This window comes from Ovis canadensis, chromosome 14, assembly GCF_042477335.2.
Source record: "Ovis canadensis isolate MfBH-ARS-UI-01 breed Bighorn chromosome 14, ARS-UI_OviCan_v2, whole genome shotgun sequence".
In the NCBI taxonomy this organism is placed as follows: Eukaryota; Metazoa; Chordata; class Mammalia; order Artiodactyla; family Bovidae; genus Ovis; species Ovis canadensis.
In genome coordinates, this window is record NC_091258.1 from 63,360,163 (window position 1) to 63,376,487 (window position 16,325).

The window sequence follows — 16,325 nt, forward strand, 5'->3', positions numbered from 1 at the left end:
GGGGCTGTGGGGGGAGAGGAGGGGGACGGATGGCAGGTGTTTGAGGGGGATGGCGCTGAGTCCTGAGCCCGCTCGGGGAGTTTCCTTGGGACGACAGAGAGGGGGACAAGGGGGGACACAGAGACAAACCAAGAGAGGCCGGGAAAGAAAAAAAAGGGGACCCTTGAGAGAGGAACAGACGACAAGAAACAGAAACTGGGAGCCCCAGAGATGGGGAAGAGATGGACACAGCACAATGGGACAGACAGACAGGAGACGGGAGGGGTAGGGGCTGGGCTGGACCTGGGGGCCTCGCAGAGAGGGGCTGAGCAAGTGCTGCCCGGAAAGGAGCCTTCCAGAAGGGACCCGAAGTCAGGCCGCAGGGTGAGGAGGCTCCGGAGCCCTAGGGGAAGACCCTCACCCCTGCCACCCCACTTCTCCTCACCCCAGGGCTGCTTGTCCGTGTGCCCCACCTCCGGGCCGGGGGCTCTGCCTTCGCCCGCCATCTCTGTGCGTCTCCATGTCTCTGTCTTTCCCTCTCCCTGTTCCCTAAGTGTCTCTTATCAACGTCTCTGTCTGCGTCTTTCTCTCTCCCTCTTCGTGTCTCTCCCCCAACTTTTTCCCCTCTAGGTGGGTCTCTCCGTTTCTCATCCTCGGTCCCTCTTGAGTCTCTGCTCCTCTCTGTCTGCCTGACTGTCTCTGGTTCCACTCTCTGTCTCTCTTTCCCCATTTCTCTCTCTCTCTCTCTCCCAGCTCTCTCCCATCCCGTTTTCTTCCCCACCATCCACCAGCCCAGTCTGTGAAGTCTCTAGAGACCCTAAGCAGGGGCAGGCCAGCCGGGCAGTCAGGGCGTGGGAGGCTGCCAGATGCTGGGCCTACTTCCCAACGGGATGGAGGCCGGACCCCAGTCCCCTGGGAAGGCTCCCATCCTCCCCACGAAGCCTCCACCCTCTGCCCCCCCAGCTGAGGTCACTCAACAACTATGTGGGCCTAAGGGCCTGGCGGGGTCCTGGCAGCCGTAGGCAGGCCGGCAGGGGTGGAACCGAGGAGTCCAGGGAAGCAGGGGTTCCCGAGCTAACGTTCTTCCATCTCCCTGCAGGCCCACAGACTGAAGTGTCCCCCTTCGTGGGGAGTCCGGGGAACATCACCGGTACCCGAGGACTCATGGGCACCCTTCGGTGTGAGCTCCAGGTTCAGGGGGAGCCCCCCGAGGTGACCTGGCTTCGGGATGGACAGGCCCTAGAGCTGGCAGACAGCACCCAGACCCAGGTGCCCCTGGGCGAAGACGGGCAGGATGACTGGAAAGTAGTCAGCCAACTCAGGTGCCCAGCCTCCCCTTCCGACCAGCCGTGACCCACGTCCCTCCTGTCCCCACACCTCCACCACCTGAGGCCAAGCGGGCACTCACTCGCAGGAGCCCCACCTGGGCTGGATGGCAATGTGGTCACTCTCGAGCTGTGTGGCTCTGACCAAGTGATGTAACTCACTCTGGCTTTCGCTTTCCTCTTCTGTAAAATGAGTTAATAATAGCACCCACTTCCTAGCTCTTACAAGTTTCTGGGCCAGACCCCCTTCCCCGCTTTCAGTTCTGAGGACCCCCCTCGTCAGGTCCAGCTCTGACCCTGAATCTCTCTGTCCCTCTTCTTGCCCTGTCAGAATCTTGTCTCTGCAGCTCTCAGATACGGGATGGTACCAGTGCGCCGTGGTCCTGGGAGGAAAGACCTTTGTGTCCCAGCCTGGCTACGTGGGGCTGGAGGGTGAGCCCTGGGCTCCGAGGTCCTGGGAGGGCAAGAATCCTAAGGGAGGGGTCAGAGAGTGCTGGTGGATTCAGGGTGTCTTAGGCCTAGGAACATGCGGCCTAGGAACATCAGACATCTTGGGAGGGTCAGGCAAGGGGGTCTATAAATTATTGAGGACAAGCCTGGGGGGGCAGATTATGTCCTTTTTGGGAAAAAGCTATCTTGGGGGTTGTCAGATAAGAGATTCAAGGCAACTTACCACTCTCCCCCACCCCGGGAGACTTAACCCTATCATCCCCCATTGCTGGGGATTGGGGGATGGCTCACTTTCCTCATAGATAAAGTGGGATGAGGTGGCTCGGTGGTCAAAGAGGCTGCCTGCAATGCAGGAGATGTGGGTTCGCTCCCTGGGTCGGGAAGATCTCCTGGAGAAGGAAGGAAATGGCATCCCATTCCAGTATTCTTGCCTGGGAAATCTGGTAGACAGAGGAGCCTGGCAGGCTACAGTCCCTGGGATCACAAAAGAGTCAGATATGACTTAACGACATTCTGGAAAAGAAACATGAAAGGGGGTCAGACATTGATGAGAGGAGTTGGATATATGGGACCTTGTGTCCTAGGAATAGAGGTATCCTGAGGGCTCAGACATAGGCGTCAAAGACCCAGCAGCCTACATCATCCTTGCGGCAAGTCAGACCCCTAGGGGGATCAGAGGGACCCCAGCCTTTACCACTGCTCCCCCAGGCCTGCCTTACTTCCTGGAGGAGCCTGAGGACAGGACTGTGGCTGCCAACACTCCCTTCAACCTGAGCTGCTGGGCGCAGGGACCCCCAGAGCCTGTGGACCTCCTGTGGTTCCAGGATGTTGTCTCCCTGGCTTCAGCCATGGACCACAGCCCCCAGCACATACTCCGCGTTCCAGGTGAGTCCAGGGATGTGATCAGCTCAGGACAGAGGGCCAGGTGGGATGGAAGTGGGGGGCCCTTCATGCCTCCATCTGAGGCTCTCCTCATCCTTCTGTCCTTGTCTGTCTCTCTCTGTCTTTGAGTTTGTCTCTAGTTTTTCCTCTTTGTCTCTGAGTATCTCTGTCTCTGCATTTCTGTCCCCATCAATCTCATTTCTCTCTGCGTACTTTCTTTCCGTCTCTCTGTTCTCCATCTCTCTCTGTGTCTGTCTCCCTGTCTCTCTGTCGTCTCTCTGCTCTTTCTCCCTCCATTCGCGCCAGCCTCTCTGAATAGCGTCCTTTGTCCTGGGTTTCCTCTGAGCTGTTCCATGGCCAAGTGTGTGTGGGCCCGATGCCCCTTTGTCAGCCCCTGACCCCAAGCAGGGCACCGGAATCAACTGAGTCCTCCTCTTCTCCTCCTCCTTGCAGATGTAAGCCAAGAAGGAGAGAGACGGGACAGGGCTGAGTGACAGATGACACCCTCCCCGTCTCAGGGTGACCAACTCTTTCCACACCTCACACACGGGGCAGAATCTAGCTTGGGGGGTCACGCAGTGGTCAGGCAGAGTTAGGGGACCCTGGGCCCAGGGAGTTCCCCTCACTGAGGAAAGAGAGACAAAGGAACACAGATGGGGGAGGCTGAGTCAGTCAGAGGGAGGTGGCTGGACCTTGGAAGGCATCGGCTTCCAGCAGCCCCAACCCGCTACCTTCATCTGCTGGCACTGGGAGGGTGCTCCGGATGGAGGGTCTCTTAGGGTGGAAGGAGGGGCTCACATTCCAGCATTCCGGGGGCCCTGAGTGTTCGAGGAAGCAGCGGTGAGCATGCTGGGCTCCAGAGGAGTGACTCAGGCCCAGGGCTCACTCCAGGCCTGAGTCAGCCTGGCAGGACCCCGGACAGGGGGAGGGGGGGTATGGATCCTGGAGCCCATCCCAGGAAGAGGGAGAAACGGGAGGGCGAAGGTGTGAGAGGATCTATGTGCTTATCAGTATGGGAGCTGCTAGGCGGGGTCTCTGTGTGTGTCCCAGTGTGGAGGGCGTGGTGGGAGGCTCTGGGTGTGTCTCTGGCCCTCTGGATCTGTGTCTCAGTGCTTCTGTCAGCATCAACCTCTCTGGATGAGGGTGTGCCTTAGTGAGGGCCAGCTGCAGAGAATGTCTCGGGGGTGTGTGTGAGTGTGTGTGTGTGCGCGCACTACTAGGTATGTTTTGTCAGTTTAGCCATCTGTCCCACTGTATGGGTCTCTCTCTTTTTTTTTTTTTTTTGCCTGTGCTGAGTCTTCATTGCTTTGGCTTTCTCTAGTTGCGGCGAGCAGGGGCGACTCTTCGTTGCGGTGCACGGGCTTCTCGTTGCGGTGGCTTCTCTTGTTGAGGAGTATGGGACTCTGCAGCTTGAGGGCTCAGTAGTTGCGGTCCACAGGCTTAGTTACCCCGTGGCATGTGGGACCTTCCCAGACCAGGGATGGAACCCATGTCCCCTTTATTGGCAGGGGGATCCCCATCCACTGCCCCACCAGGGAAGCCCGTGTTTGGGTCTTTATGGCATATTTCTGTAAGTTTCTCAGGGGCTGTCAGTGGAAGTGTGTGTCTGTGTGTGTGACTAAGAATCTCAGTGTTGGCCTCTTTGTATGTCCATAGCTGTGACTCACTGTGTGAGGGTGGATTAGTGTGTGTGTGTGTGTGTGAGGAGAGATGGCAGAGTGCTGGACCACAGCCACAGTGTGTCTGAAGGCTGTTTTGTACACCTCACTGTATAGAGGTGACCATGTCAGCTTACAGGTGTGTTCCTCTAGGTGTGAGTGTGTCTTGGTGGGGATTTTGTTTCTTTGCGGAGTCAGGATGGGTCATTGGACAACTTGGTGTGGCTGTCTGTGTATGGATATCTCTGTGATATCTGTATGTATGTCGCAGGGTGAGAATGTTGGTGTACAGCTTTGTCCCATGGATCCCTATAGAAGTGTACGTGTCTGTGTGTGATTCACAGCAGGCAATAACAATACCCTTCAGCTTCTATTTGTTCGGGTGTGTCAGTCCCAGCCCTGACTACCTCCCGGTGCATGAACCTGAGGTCCTCACCAGCCCATGTGTATATGTGTCTGCGTCACCTCCATGCACTGGGCAGCGCCTCCACGCTTGCGTGCCTGCAGCAGCCCTGTGTGTTTCTGTGTCACTCTGCATCTTGATGAATGCGTCTGAAGCGAGCTGAGTGTGTCCAGCTGTGTTTGGAAGGCTTGGCTGTGTTTGTGTGCGAGCGCATCCACATCAGCCTGGTCTGCGCCCTGTTGTGTGTGTTTGTCCACTTCAACCTCAGTGTGCATTTGTCGGTCGCAATCTGCAGGGAGGCTGGTGTGTTTGTCAGCTTCAGCCTAGGTGTATGTTGCGTTACTGAGTGTTTGTAGGGCTTCTTTGGTGGCTCAGATGGTAAATAATCTGCCTGCAATGCAGGAGACCTGGGTTCTATCCCTGGGTTGGGAAGATCTCCTGGAGAAGGGCATGGCAACCCATTCCAGTATTCTTGGCCGGAGAATCCCCATGGACAGAGGAGCCTGGCAGACTACAGTCCATGGGGTCACAAAGAGTCGGACACGACTGAGTGACTAAGCACAGCACAACGAGGGAGACCCAGGTTCAGTCCCCAAGTGGGGCAGATCCTCTGGAGATGGGAATGGCAACTCACTCCTGTATTCTTGCCTGGAGAATTCCAGGGACAGAAGAGCCTGGGGAGCTACATACAGTTCACGGGGTCGCAGAGTTGGAGAGGACTGAGAGACTAAACACACACAGCTGTCTGCATCCGCGTGGGCTTGTTTGACTGCGAGCTGATGCGAATGTGGGCATGTGTGTGTCTGCGTACATGTCAATGTCAGCCCCCTGTGTCTACATACAGGTCAACCAGTATGTTTTTGAGTCACTGCTTGTTTGTGACAGTACCCTCCGCGGCAGTTGACCAGTGTTGCTGTTTTCCGTTTTAGGACCAGCAACTGCCCCTGTATGTTAAGTGTGATTCACTGTGCGTGTATGCAGGAATTCGCGGTGGTGCCGCGTTAGGAATTCCGTCCGTTTGTGCGTGTCTGTCCCTGGATCTGACTCAGGGCGTGCCCCCTCTCTCTCTGCTTCCATCTCTCCCGTTCCCTCGGAAAAAGCGGACTGCGCTCCGGGGTGGGGGAGGGCCGGGACATCTGGAAAGCACATCTGGCCCGAGAGCGCGCCGCGAGGGAGGGGGTCCCAGGCCCCTTCGCCCCGGCTCCCTCCCTCCCTCAAGGTGCGGGCCGCTGGGGCCTGGCTAGGGGGATCTCGGCCGGCCGGAAGTGCGGGGGGGCCGCTGGGGTGACTCACGCGGGGGCAGGAATGCTGCGGTCAGAACGGGACCCGGCTCCAGACCCCCTCCCGCCCGCGGGCTCCTTTACGGGCGGCGGGCCGCGCGGGCTCGCGCGCCGTGACCCTGGCGGGGGGCCCCCACGTGCCAGGTGCCTGGAGGGCACCCAGGCTTCCCGCCGCGCCCCACCCCCACCTCCCCGGGCAGCCCGCCCGGGGCCGTCCTGTCCCTCGGCTGGGCCCGCGGGGGCTGCGGGCACCTGACCTTGGCTGGGAACCGCGGCCCGGGCAGCGGAGCCGCGGAGCTTCCCTGCCCACCCCCTTCCGGCCTCGCCGCCTTTGCCTGCGTCCACTCCCTCTGCCGCCTGAGGAAAGGAAACTTTGTGTCTGCGGGTAGCTGCTGATGGTGGTGGGAACAAGCACGGCGCAGAGCGAAGGCGGGAGACGCCGCGAGGCCAACAGACACTCAGACACAAACACAGATGGATTCAGACCTGCAGTCACGCACAGATTTAAGACGTGGTCCTCCTTACATGCTGTCACCCAGACGCTGTGTGTGTGTGTGAATCTGTGGACGTTGTATAGCTCTGTGTGTTGTGTGTCTCTGTGTGTGTCTGCGTCTCTTGTGTTTGCCTGTGTGCTTGTATGTGCCTTTGTGAGTGTGAATCTGGACTTTCGATAGCTCTGTGTGTTGTGTGTCTTTGCGTTTGTGTGTCTGTGTCTCTTGTGTTTGCTTGTTTACTTCTATATGCCTTTGTGTGTGTGTGTGAATCTGTGGACGTTGTATAGCTCTGTGTTGTGTCTCTCTGTGTTTGTGTGTCTGCGTCTCTTGGGTTTGCCTGTGTACTTGTATGTGCCTTTGTGTGTGTGCGTATGTGTGTATGTGTGTGTCTGCCTGTGTTCCCACCACCACCACACTGGGGAAGGGAAGGCAATCCCGCTGACACCCAAAAACAGTTACTCAAGACTCCTCCACGAACTCACCCATGGATTTACACAAGCTCACATTGCTACGTACACACCCTAAAATGCTCATAAGTACACAAATGTATCCACACCAATCCAGCCACTCATTCAACAAACATTTATGGAGCACCTACTGTGTACCAGGCCATATTGGGCCCCGGGGAGGGGGACGGGGTGGGAATACAGCAGGGCTGAAACCCCGAACCCCTGAGTCAACACTCAGTGAACAGGAGACACAGGACCGTGTGAAGGATACTGTGATGAGAACCAAAGAGAGAAAGTAAAGCAAGGAGAAGGCTGGCTGTGGAGGTGAAAGTCACTCAGTCATGTCTGACTCTTTATGACCCCATGGATAGTCCATGGGATTCTCCAGGCCCGAATATTGGAGTGAGGAGCCTTTTCCTTCTCCAGGGGATCTTCCCAACGCAGGGATCGAATCCAGTTTTCCCGCATAGCAGGCAGATTACTTACCAGCTGAGCCACCAGGGAATGTCAGTTTTCGACAAGGTGCTTGGGGAGGGACAGAGTGGCTGGAAGGTGGGATCTGAGTAAAGAGTGTGAAGGAGGGTGGATGTCTGTGGGGATGCTTTTCCAAGCGGAGGGAATGGAAGTGCAAAATTCCCGAGGTGGAAATATGTTTGGTACCTTCTAGAAACACCAGGAGGCCGGTGGGGCTAGAGCAACTGGGTTTGGGGGAGAGCAGTTGGTTGCAACTGAGCATGTAAATGAACAAACACTCGTATGTTTACACAACCCCATGAAGGCCTGCTTCTTAAGTGTGTGTCTAATAGGTGTGTACACCTCTACGGGTGTCTGCGTGGCTCAGTGTGATTGTGTCTGTGCTTGTGTGTATATGTCTGTGTGTTTGCCTGTGTCTAGGTATGAGTATGTGTATTTCTATATGTAAGTGTGTACATTTGTGTGTATAACTGTATGCTGGTGCATATGTTTGTGGTGTCTGTGTGTGAGTGTGTGTCTGTGTGTGTGTACTTGTACATGTGTCTATCTGGGTGGGGGTTGGGTCTGTGTAGGGGTGGTGTTAGCTGGCCTGTCTTTGGGGGTGGAGGTCTGCATTCCCCATACATCACCTCCCTTTTTGACACTCCCTTCAAGCAGGCACCACTGGGGGCTGGACTGATCCTGGGGATGGAGTGTGGTGGGGCATGCTCAGCCTGGCCCCAACACCCTCCTTCCCCTCTCTGACCGGGCCCCCCCTCACATGACTCCTCAGGCCTGAACAAGACTGCTTCTTTCTCCTGTGAAGCCCACAACGCCAAGGGGATCACCACATCCCGCACGGCCACCATCACAGGTGACAGGAGAGGGAGCCGGGGAGCTAGGTGTCAGAGGGTATGGGCTTGGGGTCAGAGGTCAGAGCTGGAGTAGAGGGCCGGGCAAGGAGCTTCAGGCACAGGATCAGTCCCTCCCCTCATCTGTCCACAGTGCTCCCCCAGCGGCCCCATGACCTCCGCTTGGTTTCAACTCAGCCGACGGAACTGGAGGTGGCTTGGACCCCAGGCCTGAGCGGCATCTACCCCCTCACCCACTGCATTCTGCAGGTAGGTGAGACTTCAGCCTTTCCTCGCCTCCATCTCAGCCCTCCTTCCACCCAGAGCTGCAAGCCCTCATCCTCTCCCTGGGAAACCAGCCTTTCCCAGCCATTCGTTTGAGAGGCAGTAGAACCTTGGGATAAGCCAGATGTCCTGGGTTTAAATCCTAGCTCCAACAAGCTGCTGGCTGCATGAGCTTGGGTGGGTGACTCAACGTCCCTGGGTCTCAGTTCTCTCATCTGTAAAATGGGCATAACGATAGTCCAAACCTGGTAGACTGGCTGTAGGAATTCAGTGAGTGACTGCATTTAACAAACTTAAAATAGTATCTGGAACTTGGAAAGCATGCAATAAACTGTTGACTGCTTTTGGAAATTCCCTAGCCATCCAGTGGTTAGGACTCCATGCTTTTGCTGCCGGGGGCATGGGTTCAATCCCTGTTTGGGGAACTAAGATCCTGCAAGTCGAGCAGCGTGGCAAAAGACAAACAAACAAAAAGCTATTGGCCGTTTTCATTTTTTTAGTGTTGGTGATATTGATTCTAGCCAGAATAGAAACCCTGAAACAACAGGGACCAGAGCCATCATTCACCATTGGGTGCTCACAACCCTTGGGCTTCTCCTATCCCATCTCTGACCACTCTGGCTTTTCACTGTCTGGGGGTGGGTCTATCTCTCCACTGGACTGTGAGCTCTGGGATGGCCAGGGCTGAGCTGGCTCAACCACCACTGGGTCCTCATAATTTTATTTCTTTATGTTTAAAAATTATAATTATTTTTATTTTTTGGCTGCTGCGCAGCATGTGGGAGCTTAGTTCCCTGACCCGGGATGGAACCTTAGTTCCCCTTCCTGCAGTGGAAGCATGGAGTCTTAACCAGTGGACCACCAGGGAAATCTCTGGGTTCCCATTACTGCCCAGTGCAGGGCCAGACACTGAGTAGGAAATGTTTAGTGGAAAATTACCTGATAATTGAGGTGAACTGGACCCAGCCTTCTGCACTGAAGTTGCTCCTGCTCTAGAATAAGAAAAACAACCAACAAACCAAATACGAGATCCAGTTCTGGCCTGAAGTTGTCTGAGATTTGAGAGTTTAAGTGGGGATGAGACAATGCCCATGATGGGAAATGACAATATTGAATAGTGACCAGCTATTTTTTTTTTTTTTCAGTCATGTCACATGGCTTTTAGGATCTCAGTTCCCTGACCAGGGACTGAACCTGGGCCACGGCATTGAAAGCCCAGAATCCTAACTATTAGGCCACCAGGAAACTCCCAATGACCAGTTTTTATTGCATGTCCGTTATGTGCTTAGGTTTCCCTGGTGGCTCAGTGGTAAAGAATCGGCCTGCCAATGCAGGAGACACAGGTTCGATCCCTGGGCCAGGAAGATCCCCTGGAGAAGGAAATGGCAACCCACTCTGGTATTCTTGCCTGGGAAATCCCATGGACAGAGGAGCCTGGCGGGCTACAGTCCATGGGGTCACAAAGAGTCAGACGCAACTAAAGAACAAAAACAATAACACAACCACTATATGCTGGGCCTTGTGTTACAGCTTAACACATTCTTGTTTGAGTGTTTTGTGAAGTAGAGTCTATGGATACACTCATTTTCCAGATGAAGAAACTAAGGCTCAGGGACTTCCTTGGTGGTCCAGTGGTTAAGACTTGCTCTTCCACCACATGGGGGATGGATTTGATCTCACTTTCACTTTTCATTTTCATGCATTGGAGAAGGAAATGGCAACCCACTCCAGTGTTCTTGCTGGAAAATCCCAGGGACGGGGGAGCCTGGTGGGCTGCCGTCTATGGCATTGCACAGCGTCGGACAAGACTGAAGCGACTTAGCAGCAGCAGCAGCAGGGAACTAAGATCCCACATGCCATATGGTGCGGCCAAAAAGTTCAAAAAGAAACCAAGTTTCAGAGTAATTAAGCAACTTGCCCAAGGACAAAGCCAGGAAGTGGCAGAGGTGGGATCCAAACCCTTGTCTTGCCAAACCCAAAGGGCACTTCTGAAAAGCCATTTAGAGCCAGTGCTTGATTAAACAGGAGCTACCTTTCTTATAAGACCCTGGGCCTGGGGACAACCTCACATTCAGTTGATATTTTAACCCCAGACAGTAATGACTGTTCATCTTCCCATTTTCAAGATAAGAAATTGAGACCCAGAGAGGGGAAGTGACCTGCCTTCTCCAGTGGCTAAAAAGGTTAAAACTGATTCAGTCCCAGAAGCTGGGCTGATTTGGGAAGACCTCAAATGCCAGGTCAGACACCAGCTGTACCCCCAACCCACATCCATCCAGTGTCCCCCAAGAAAAGCAGAAGTGTGCCCTCTTCCCTCTCCAGGTCTCACTTCCTGCTGTGCATGAGCTCAGGGTTCAAGTTGGAGGGTCACAGCCATGCGAGGGAAAAGAGAAGTGGGGGTGGGCAGGGGAAGGCTGACAGTCTGCGCCCATGTCCCCTTTGTCCCGGCCGAGGTTCCCCTTCTGGTCAGTTAGTGTGGGTCAGAGAGCAGGCAAGGAGACCACCTCCCCCACTCCTGCTATCTCCTCCCCAGGCCTTGCTGTGGTTTCCCCACTCAGGGACTGTATGGGCAAGCTGCTGGATCTCTCTGGGCCTCTGTTTCCGCATCTGTAAAATGGGAATAAAAAAAGGAATTGACCCCCATGGGTGCTCATTCCAGACTAATGTGCTTGGCAGGGTGTTTGGGACACAGCTGGCACTCAAAATAAGTTAGCTGTTGACAGGCTAGGCAAGCCAGTTCATGGGCATTATGTCAGTAAACCTCTCACCTTGACAGGTAGAGACTCTCGGAGGCCCATTTTCCAGAGGCAGGAACTGAGGCCCGGGGAGGTAGAAACACTCACTCTAAATCACATAGCAGGGACGTCCCTGGTGGTTCAGTGGTTAAGATTTTACGCTTTCACTGCAGGGGGCAAGGGTTTGATCCCTAGTCGGGGAACTAAGATCCCGTAAGCCACCACGTGGCATGACCAAAAAAAAAAAGACAGCAAATAATATCCAAGCCAAGATTTGGACCCGATGGAGTCTGGTTGTAAGCAGTAACTCTTTCCCAGCACAGTGTGTGTCGTGGTTATATTGCCTGGATGCTCCCCAGGGTGAAGGCAGCACCCCTGCGGCTGTGACGGGTTTGTGGTTCTGTGGGGAAGAGCTGTACGGACGTCCTCCCCAGCTGTGGTCCCTCCCATCCTGATCTTGCCAGTCCTGGGGACCAAGTGGGTGGAGAAGCCTTTACCGCTGTGCAGGATGTGCTGGGTTTGACACTGGTGGCCAGACAATCTCACACACACAAAATAATGACAAACGCTCAATCTGCACAGACACTCTTTTTTTGTTTCTTTTTGCTTTTTTAAATATTTATTTTCGGCTGCGCTGGGTCCTTGTTGCTGTGCACAGCCTTACTTGGGGGCTCCACTCGAGTTGCAGTGTGCGGGCTTCTCATCGTGGTGGCTTCTCTTGCCGTGGAGCATGGGCTCTAGGGCACGCGAGTTTCAGTAGTCACAACTTGGGGGCTGCATAGTGCAGGCGCGACAGTTGTGGCGCACATCCCCGTGGCATGTGGGATATTCCCAGACCCAGGATTGAACCCATGTCCCCATCATCACAAGGTGGATTCTAGCCACTAGCCACTGGACTACCAGAGAAGCCCTGCACAGACACTTTTCTACATGCTTACAGGGTATCACTTCAGTTAATCCTGTGAAGAAGGGAAACACTGTTGTCATCCCGTTTTTCAGATGAAGAAACTGAGGCACAGGACTAGGGAGTAGGAGAGGCTGGATTTGAATCCCAGATCCAGTATCTGTGCTCTTCAGCACTAAGATGCATTGCATCTCTGTACAGAAGAGTATTATTACCATTACTGATGTTCTTAAAAGGACATTCTTATTGTCAGTAGGGCAAAGGTTTTGAAGATAGGATGGGTTCAGGTCCCAGCTTCATCAGTGACAAGCTAGTGTCCTCGGATCAGTGATTCCATCTCTCCAAGCCTCAGTGCCTTCATCTGTATATGGGCAGAAACATAGCACATACTTACAATGCACAGCTAAAGTGAGGGTCAAATGAGTTTAGGTTTGTAAAAAATTTTGCTTTTAAAAAAAAATTATTTCTCTGGCTGCATTGGGTCTTAGTTGCAGCGTGTGGGATCTAGTTCCCTGACCAGGGATCGAACCTGGGCCCCCTGCATTGGGGGCACAGAGTCTTAGCCACTGGAGCACCTTGGAAGTCCTTTTTTATTTTTTTAAATTAAAATATATAATGTTCATAATCTTTGGTGTACACCTAGATTGTTTAACCAGTGTGACCACTCTCTAAATCATGATACAGACTCTTCCCAGCTGTTGAAGGTTCCCTCACTCCCCAGAGATGCCCACTTTTCTGACTTATTTTTTAGCTAAGAGAGGCTTGCGAGATCTTAGTTCCCCAGCCAGGGATTGAACCTGGGCCCTCAGCAGTGAAAGCATGGAGTCCTAACCACTGGGCCACCAGGGAATTCCCTCCTCTGACTTCTATTGTGGGCAATTGCTTTTGCCTGAGGTTGAATGTCATTATTATTGATGCTGACCACCTGCCATGCACCGTCCAGCCATCCTACACTTAACTTTTTTGTATGGCCATGCCACATGGCATTCGAGATCTTAGCTCCCTGACCAGGGATCAAACCTGTGCCTGCAGTGGAAGCATAAAGTCATAACCACTGGACTGCCAGGAAGTCCCTTACATTGAACCTTTAAGCAGCCCTGGAAGGCATTTGCTCCTCTCAGTTCAGTCGCTCAGTCGTGTTGTCCGACTCTTTGCGACCCCATGAATCACAGCATGCCAGGCCTCCCTGTTCATCACCATCTCCTGGAGTTCACTCAGACTCACGTCCATCGAGTCCGTGATGCCATCCAGCCATCACATCCTCGGTCGTCCCCTTCTCCTCCTGCCCCCAGTCCCTCCAAGCATCAGAGTCTTTTCCAATGAGTCAACTCTTCCCATAAGGTGGCCAAAGTACTGGAGTTTCAGCTTTAGCATCATTCCTTCCGAAGAAATCCCAGGGTTGATTTCCTTCAGAATGGACTGGTTGGATCTCCTTGCAGTCCAAGGGACTCTCAAGAGTCTTCTCCAACACCACAGTTCAAAAGCATCAATTCTTCAGCGCTCAGCCTTCTTCACAGTTCAACTCTCACATCCATACATGACCACAGGAAAAACCATAGCCTTGACTAGATGGACCTTAGTCAGCAAAGTAATGTCTCTGCTTTTGAATATACTATCTAGGTTGGTCATAACTTTTCTTCCAAGGAGTAAGCATCTTTTAATTTCATGGCTGCAGTCACCATCTGCAGTGATTCTGGAGCCCAAAAAAATAAAGTCTGACACCGTTTCCACTGTTTCCCCATCTATTTCCCATGAAGTGATGGGACCGGATGCCATGATCTTCGTTTTCTGAATGTTGAGCTTTAGGCCAACTTTTTCACTCTCCTCTTTCACTTTCATCAAGAGGGTTTTTAGCTCCTCTTCACTTTCTGCCATAAGGGTGGTGTCATCTGCATATCTGAGGTTATTGATACTTCTTCCGGCAATCTTGATTCCAGCTTGTGTTTCTTCCAGTCCAGCATTTCTCATGATGAACTCTGCACAGAAGTTAAATAAGCAGGGTGACAATATACAGCCTTGACGTACTCCTTTTCCTATTTGGAGCCAGTCTGTTGTTCCATGTCCAGTTCTAACTGTTCCTTCCTGACCTGCATACAGATTTCTCAAGAGGCAGGTCAGGTGGTCTAGTATTCCCATCTCTTGAAGAATTTCCACAGTTTGTTGTGATCCACACAGTCAAAGGCTATGGCGTAGTCAATAAAGCAGAAATAGATGTTTTTCTGGAACTCTTGCTTTTTCCATGATCCAGCGGATGTTGGCAATTTGATCTCTGGTTCCTCTGCCTTTTCTAAAACCAGCTTGAACGTCAGGGAGTTCACGGTTCACGTATTGCTGAAGTCTGGCTTGGAGAATTTTGAGCATTACTTTACTAGCATGTGGGATGAGTGCAATTGTGTGGTAGTTTGAGCATTCTTTGGCATTGCCTTTCTTTGGGATTGGAATGAAAACTGACCTTTTCCAGTCCTGTGGCCACTGCTGAGTTTTCCAAATTTGCTGGCATATTGAGTGCAGCACTTTCACAGCATCATTTTTCAGGATTTGAAACAGCTCCACTGGAATGCCATCACCTCCACTAGCTTTGTTCGTAGTGATGCTTTCTAAGGCCCACTTGACTTCACATTCCAAGATGTCTGGTTCTAGATTAGTGATCACATCATCATGACTATCTGGGTCGTGAAGATCTTTTTTGTACAGTTCTTCCATGTATTTGCTCCTCTAAGCTGCCATTTTCCAGATGAGGAAACTGAGGCTCAGAGAGAGAAAGTCTTGTTTGAAGTGGCTTTTGCAATCGATGGCAGAGCCACGTTGTGGAGCTGGGTGGCCTCCTCGCTTTGCAAACCCAGGTTCCCATGTTGCACAAACATGGAATCAAACATGGAATCGTCATACACACACACATCCTGGAGAAGGTGTGTCATCACACCAGGGTCACTACCACTGAGAATTGTTTGACCTTGAGTGTGGCCACCCTGACCTCACACCCCCTCCCTCTTCCCAGGCTGTGCTGTCAGACGACAGGGTGGGCGCCTGGCTGGGAGAGCCAGACCCCCCAGAGGAGCCCCTCACCTTCCAAGCGTCCGTTCCCCCTCATCAACTGCGGCTGGGCAACCTCCATCCTCACACCCCTTACCACCTCCGGGTGGCCTGTGTCAGTAGCCAGGGCCCCTCACCCTGGACCCACTGGCTTCCTGTGGAGACACCAGAAGGAGGTAAGAAGGGGCTGGTGGCAGGGAGACATCATTCACTGCCCCGCTGACCCTTGCATACATCAGCATGACCCCCAGCATCTCCTCTCACCTGTATACCCTACGTGGCTTCACTCTCCTTCCTGTCCCATCCCCAACTGGCATCTCTCCTGGACCTCATCTCTGTGCCCCTGCTCATGGGAGACCTGTGCCAGCTGCCCGCGTGCTTGTCCTTTGCACCCTGCTCCTACTCCTTGGGAAGAGGGGAGGGGTCAGGAAGAGGTGGGGATGCCAGCTTCCCCTTCTCCCTGTCCTCCAGTGCCCCTGGGCCCTCCTGAGAATGTTAGCGCCATGCGGAATGGGAGCCAAGCCCTTGTGCATTGGCAGGAGCCAAGGGCACCGCTGCAGGGCACCCTGTTAGGGTACCGACTGGCCTATCGAGGTCAGGATACGCCCGAGGTGGGTGCTGCTGGCTGGGCTGGGGCGGAGTGGCTGTGGAGGAGGCGACTGGGGAGGAGAAGGTGACAAGGCAGACAAGGACAGTTGGGCAGGTTGCATAGAATGCAGTCACCCTGTGCTGCAGAGCACGTTCTGGGGCGGTTAAAGGGGACCACGAGAGGGTTGCGTGTGTGCATGCTCAGTTTCTCAGTCATGTCTGACTCTTTGAGACCCTGTGGACGGTAGCCAGGGACCTGCCAGGCGCCCTGTCCATGGGATTCTCCAGACAAGAATACTGGGGTGGGGTGTCATTTCCTTCTCCAGGGGATCTTCCCAACCCAGGGATCAAACCTCCATCTCCTGCATTGGTAGGCGATTCTTTACCATTGAGCTACCTGGGAAGTCCCCAGGAGAGAGTTTAGGGGATGGCTATTTATGAATCTGTGAACTGTGGTGTTGAAGACTCTTGAGAGTTCCTTAGACTGCAAGGAGATCAAACCAGTCAATCCTAAAGGAAATCAACCCTGAATATTCATTGGAAGAACTGATGCTGA

General features: G+C 53.5%; 1 protein-coding gene across 2 annotated transcripts in view; it reads left to right on the top strand.

The window, feature by feature from the left end:
• Positions 1–16,325, top strand: part of AXL (AXL receptor tyrosine kinase) — a 36,241-nt gene that overhangs the window by 746 nt on the left and 19,170 nt on the right. For both annotated transcript variants that reach the window (XM_069550815.1, XM_069550816.1), the window contains exons 2-8: positions 1,079–1,301; positions 1,636–1,736; positions 2,463–2,639; positions 8,167–8,247; positions 8,379–8,494; positions 15,147–15,357; positions 15,653–15,792. In XM_069550815.1, coding sequence (XP_069406916.1) covers positions 1,079–1,301; positions 1,636–1,736; positions 2,463–2,639; positions 8,167–8,247; positions 8,379–8,494; positions 15,147–15,357; positions 15,653–15,792 — 1,049 coding nt within the window. The remainder of the gene's footprint in view (positions 1–1,078; positions 1,302–1,635; positions 1,737–2,462; positions 2,640–8,166; positions 8,248–8,378; positions 8,495–15,146; positions 15,358–15,652; positions 15,793–16,325) is intronic.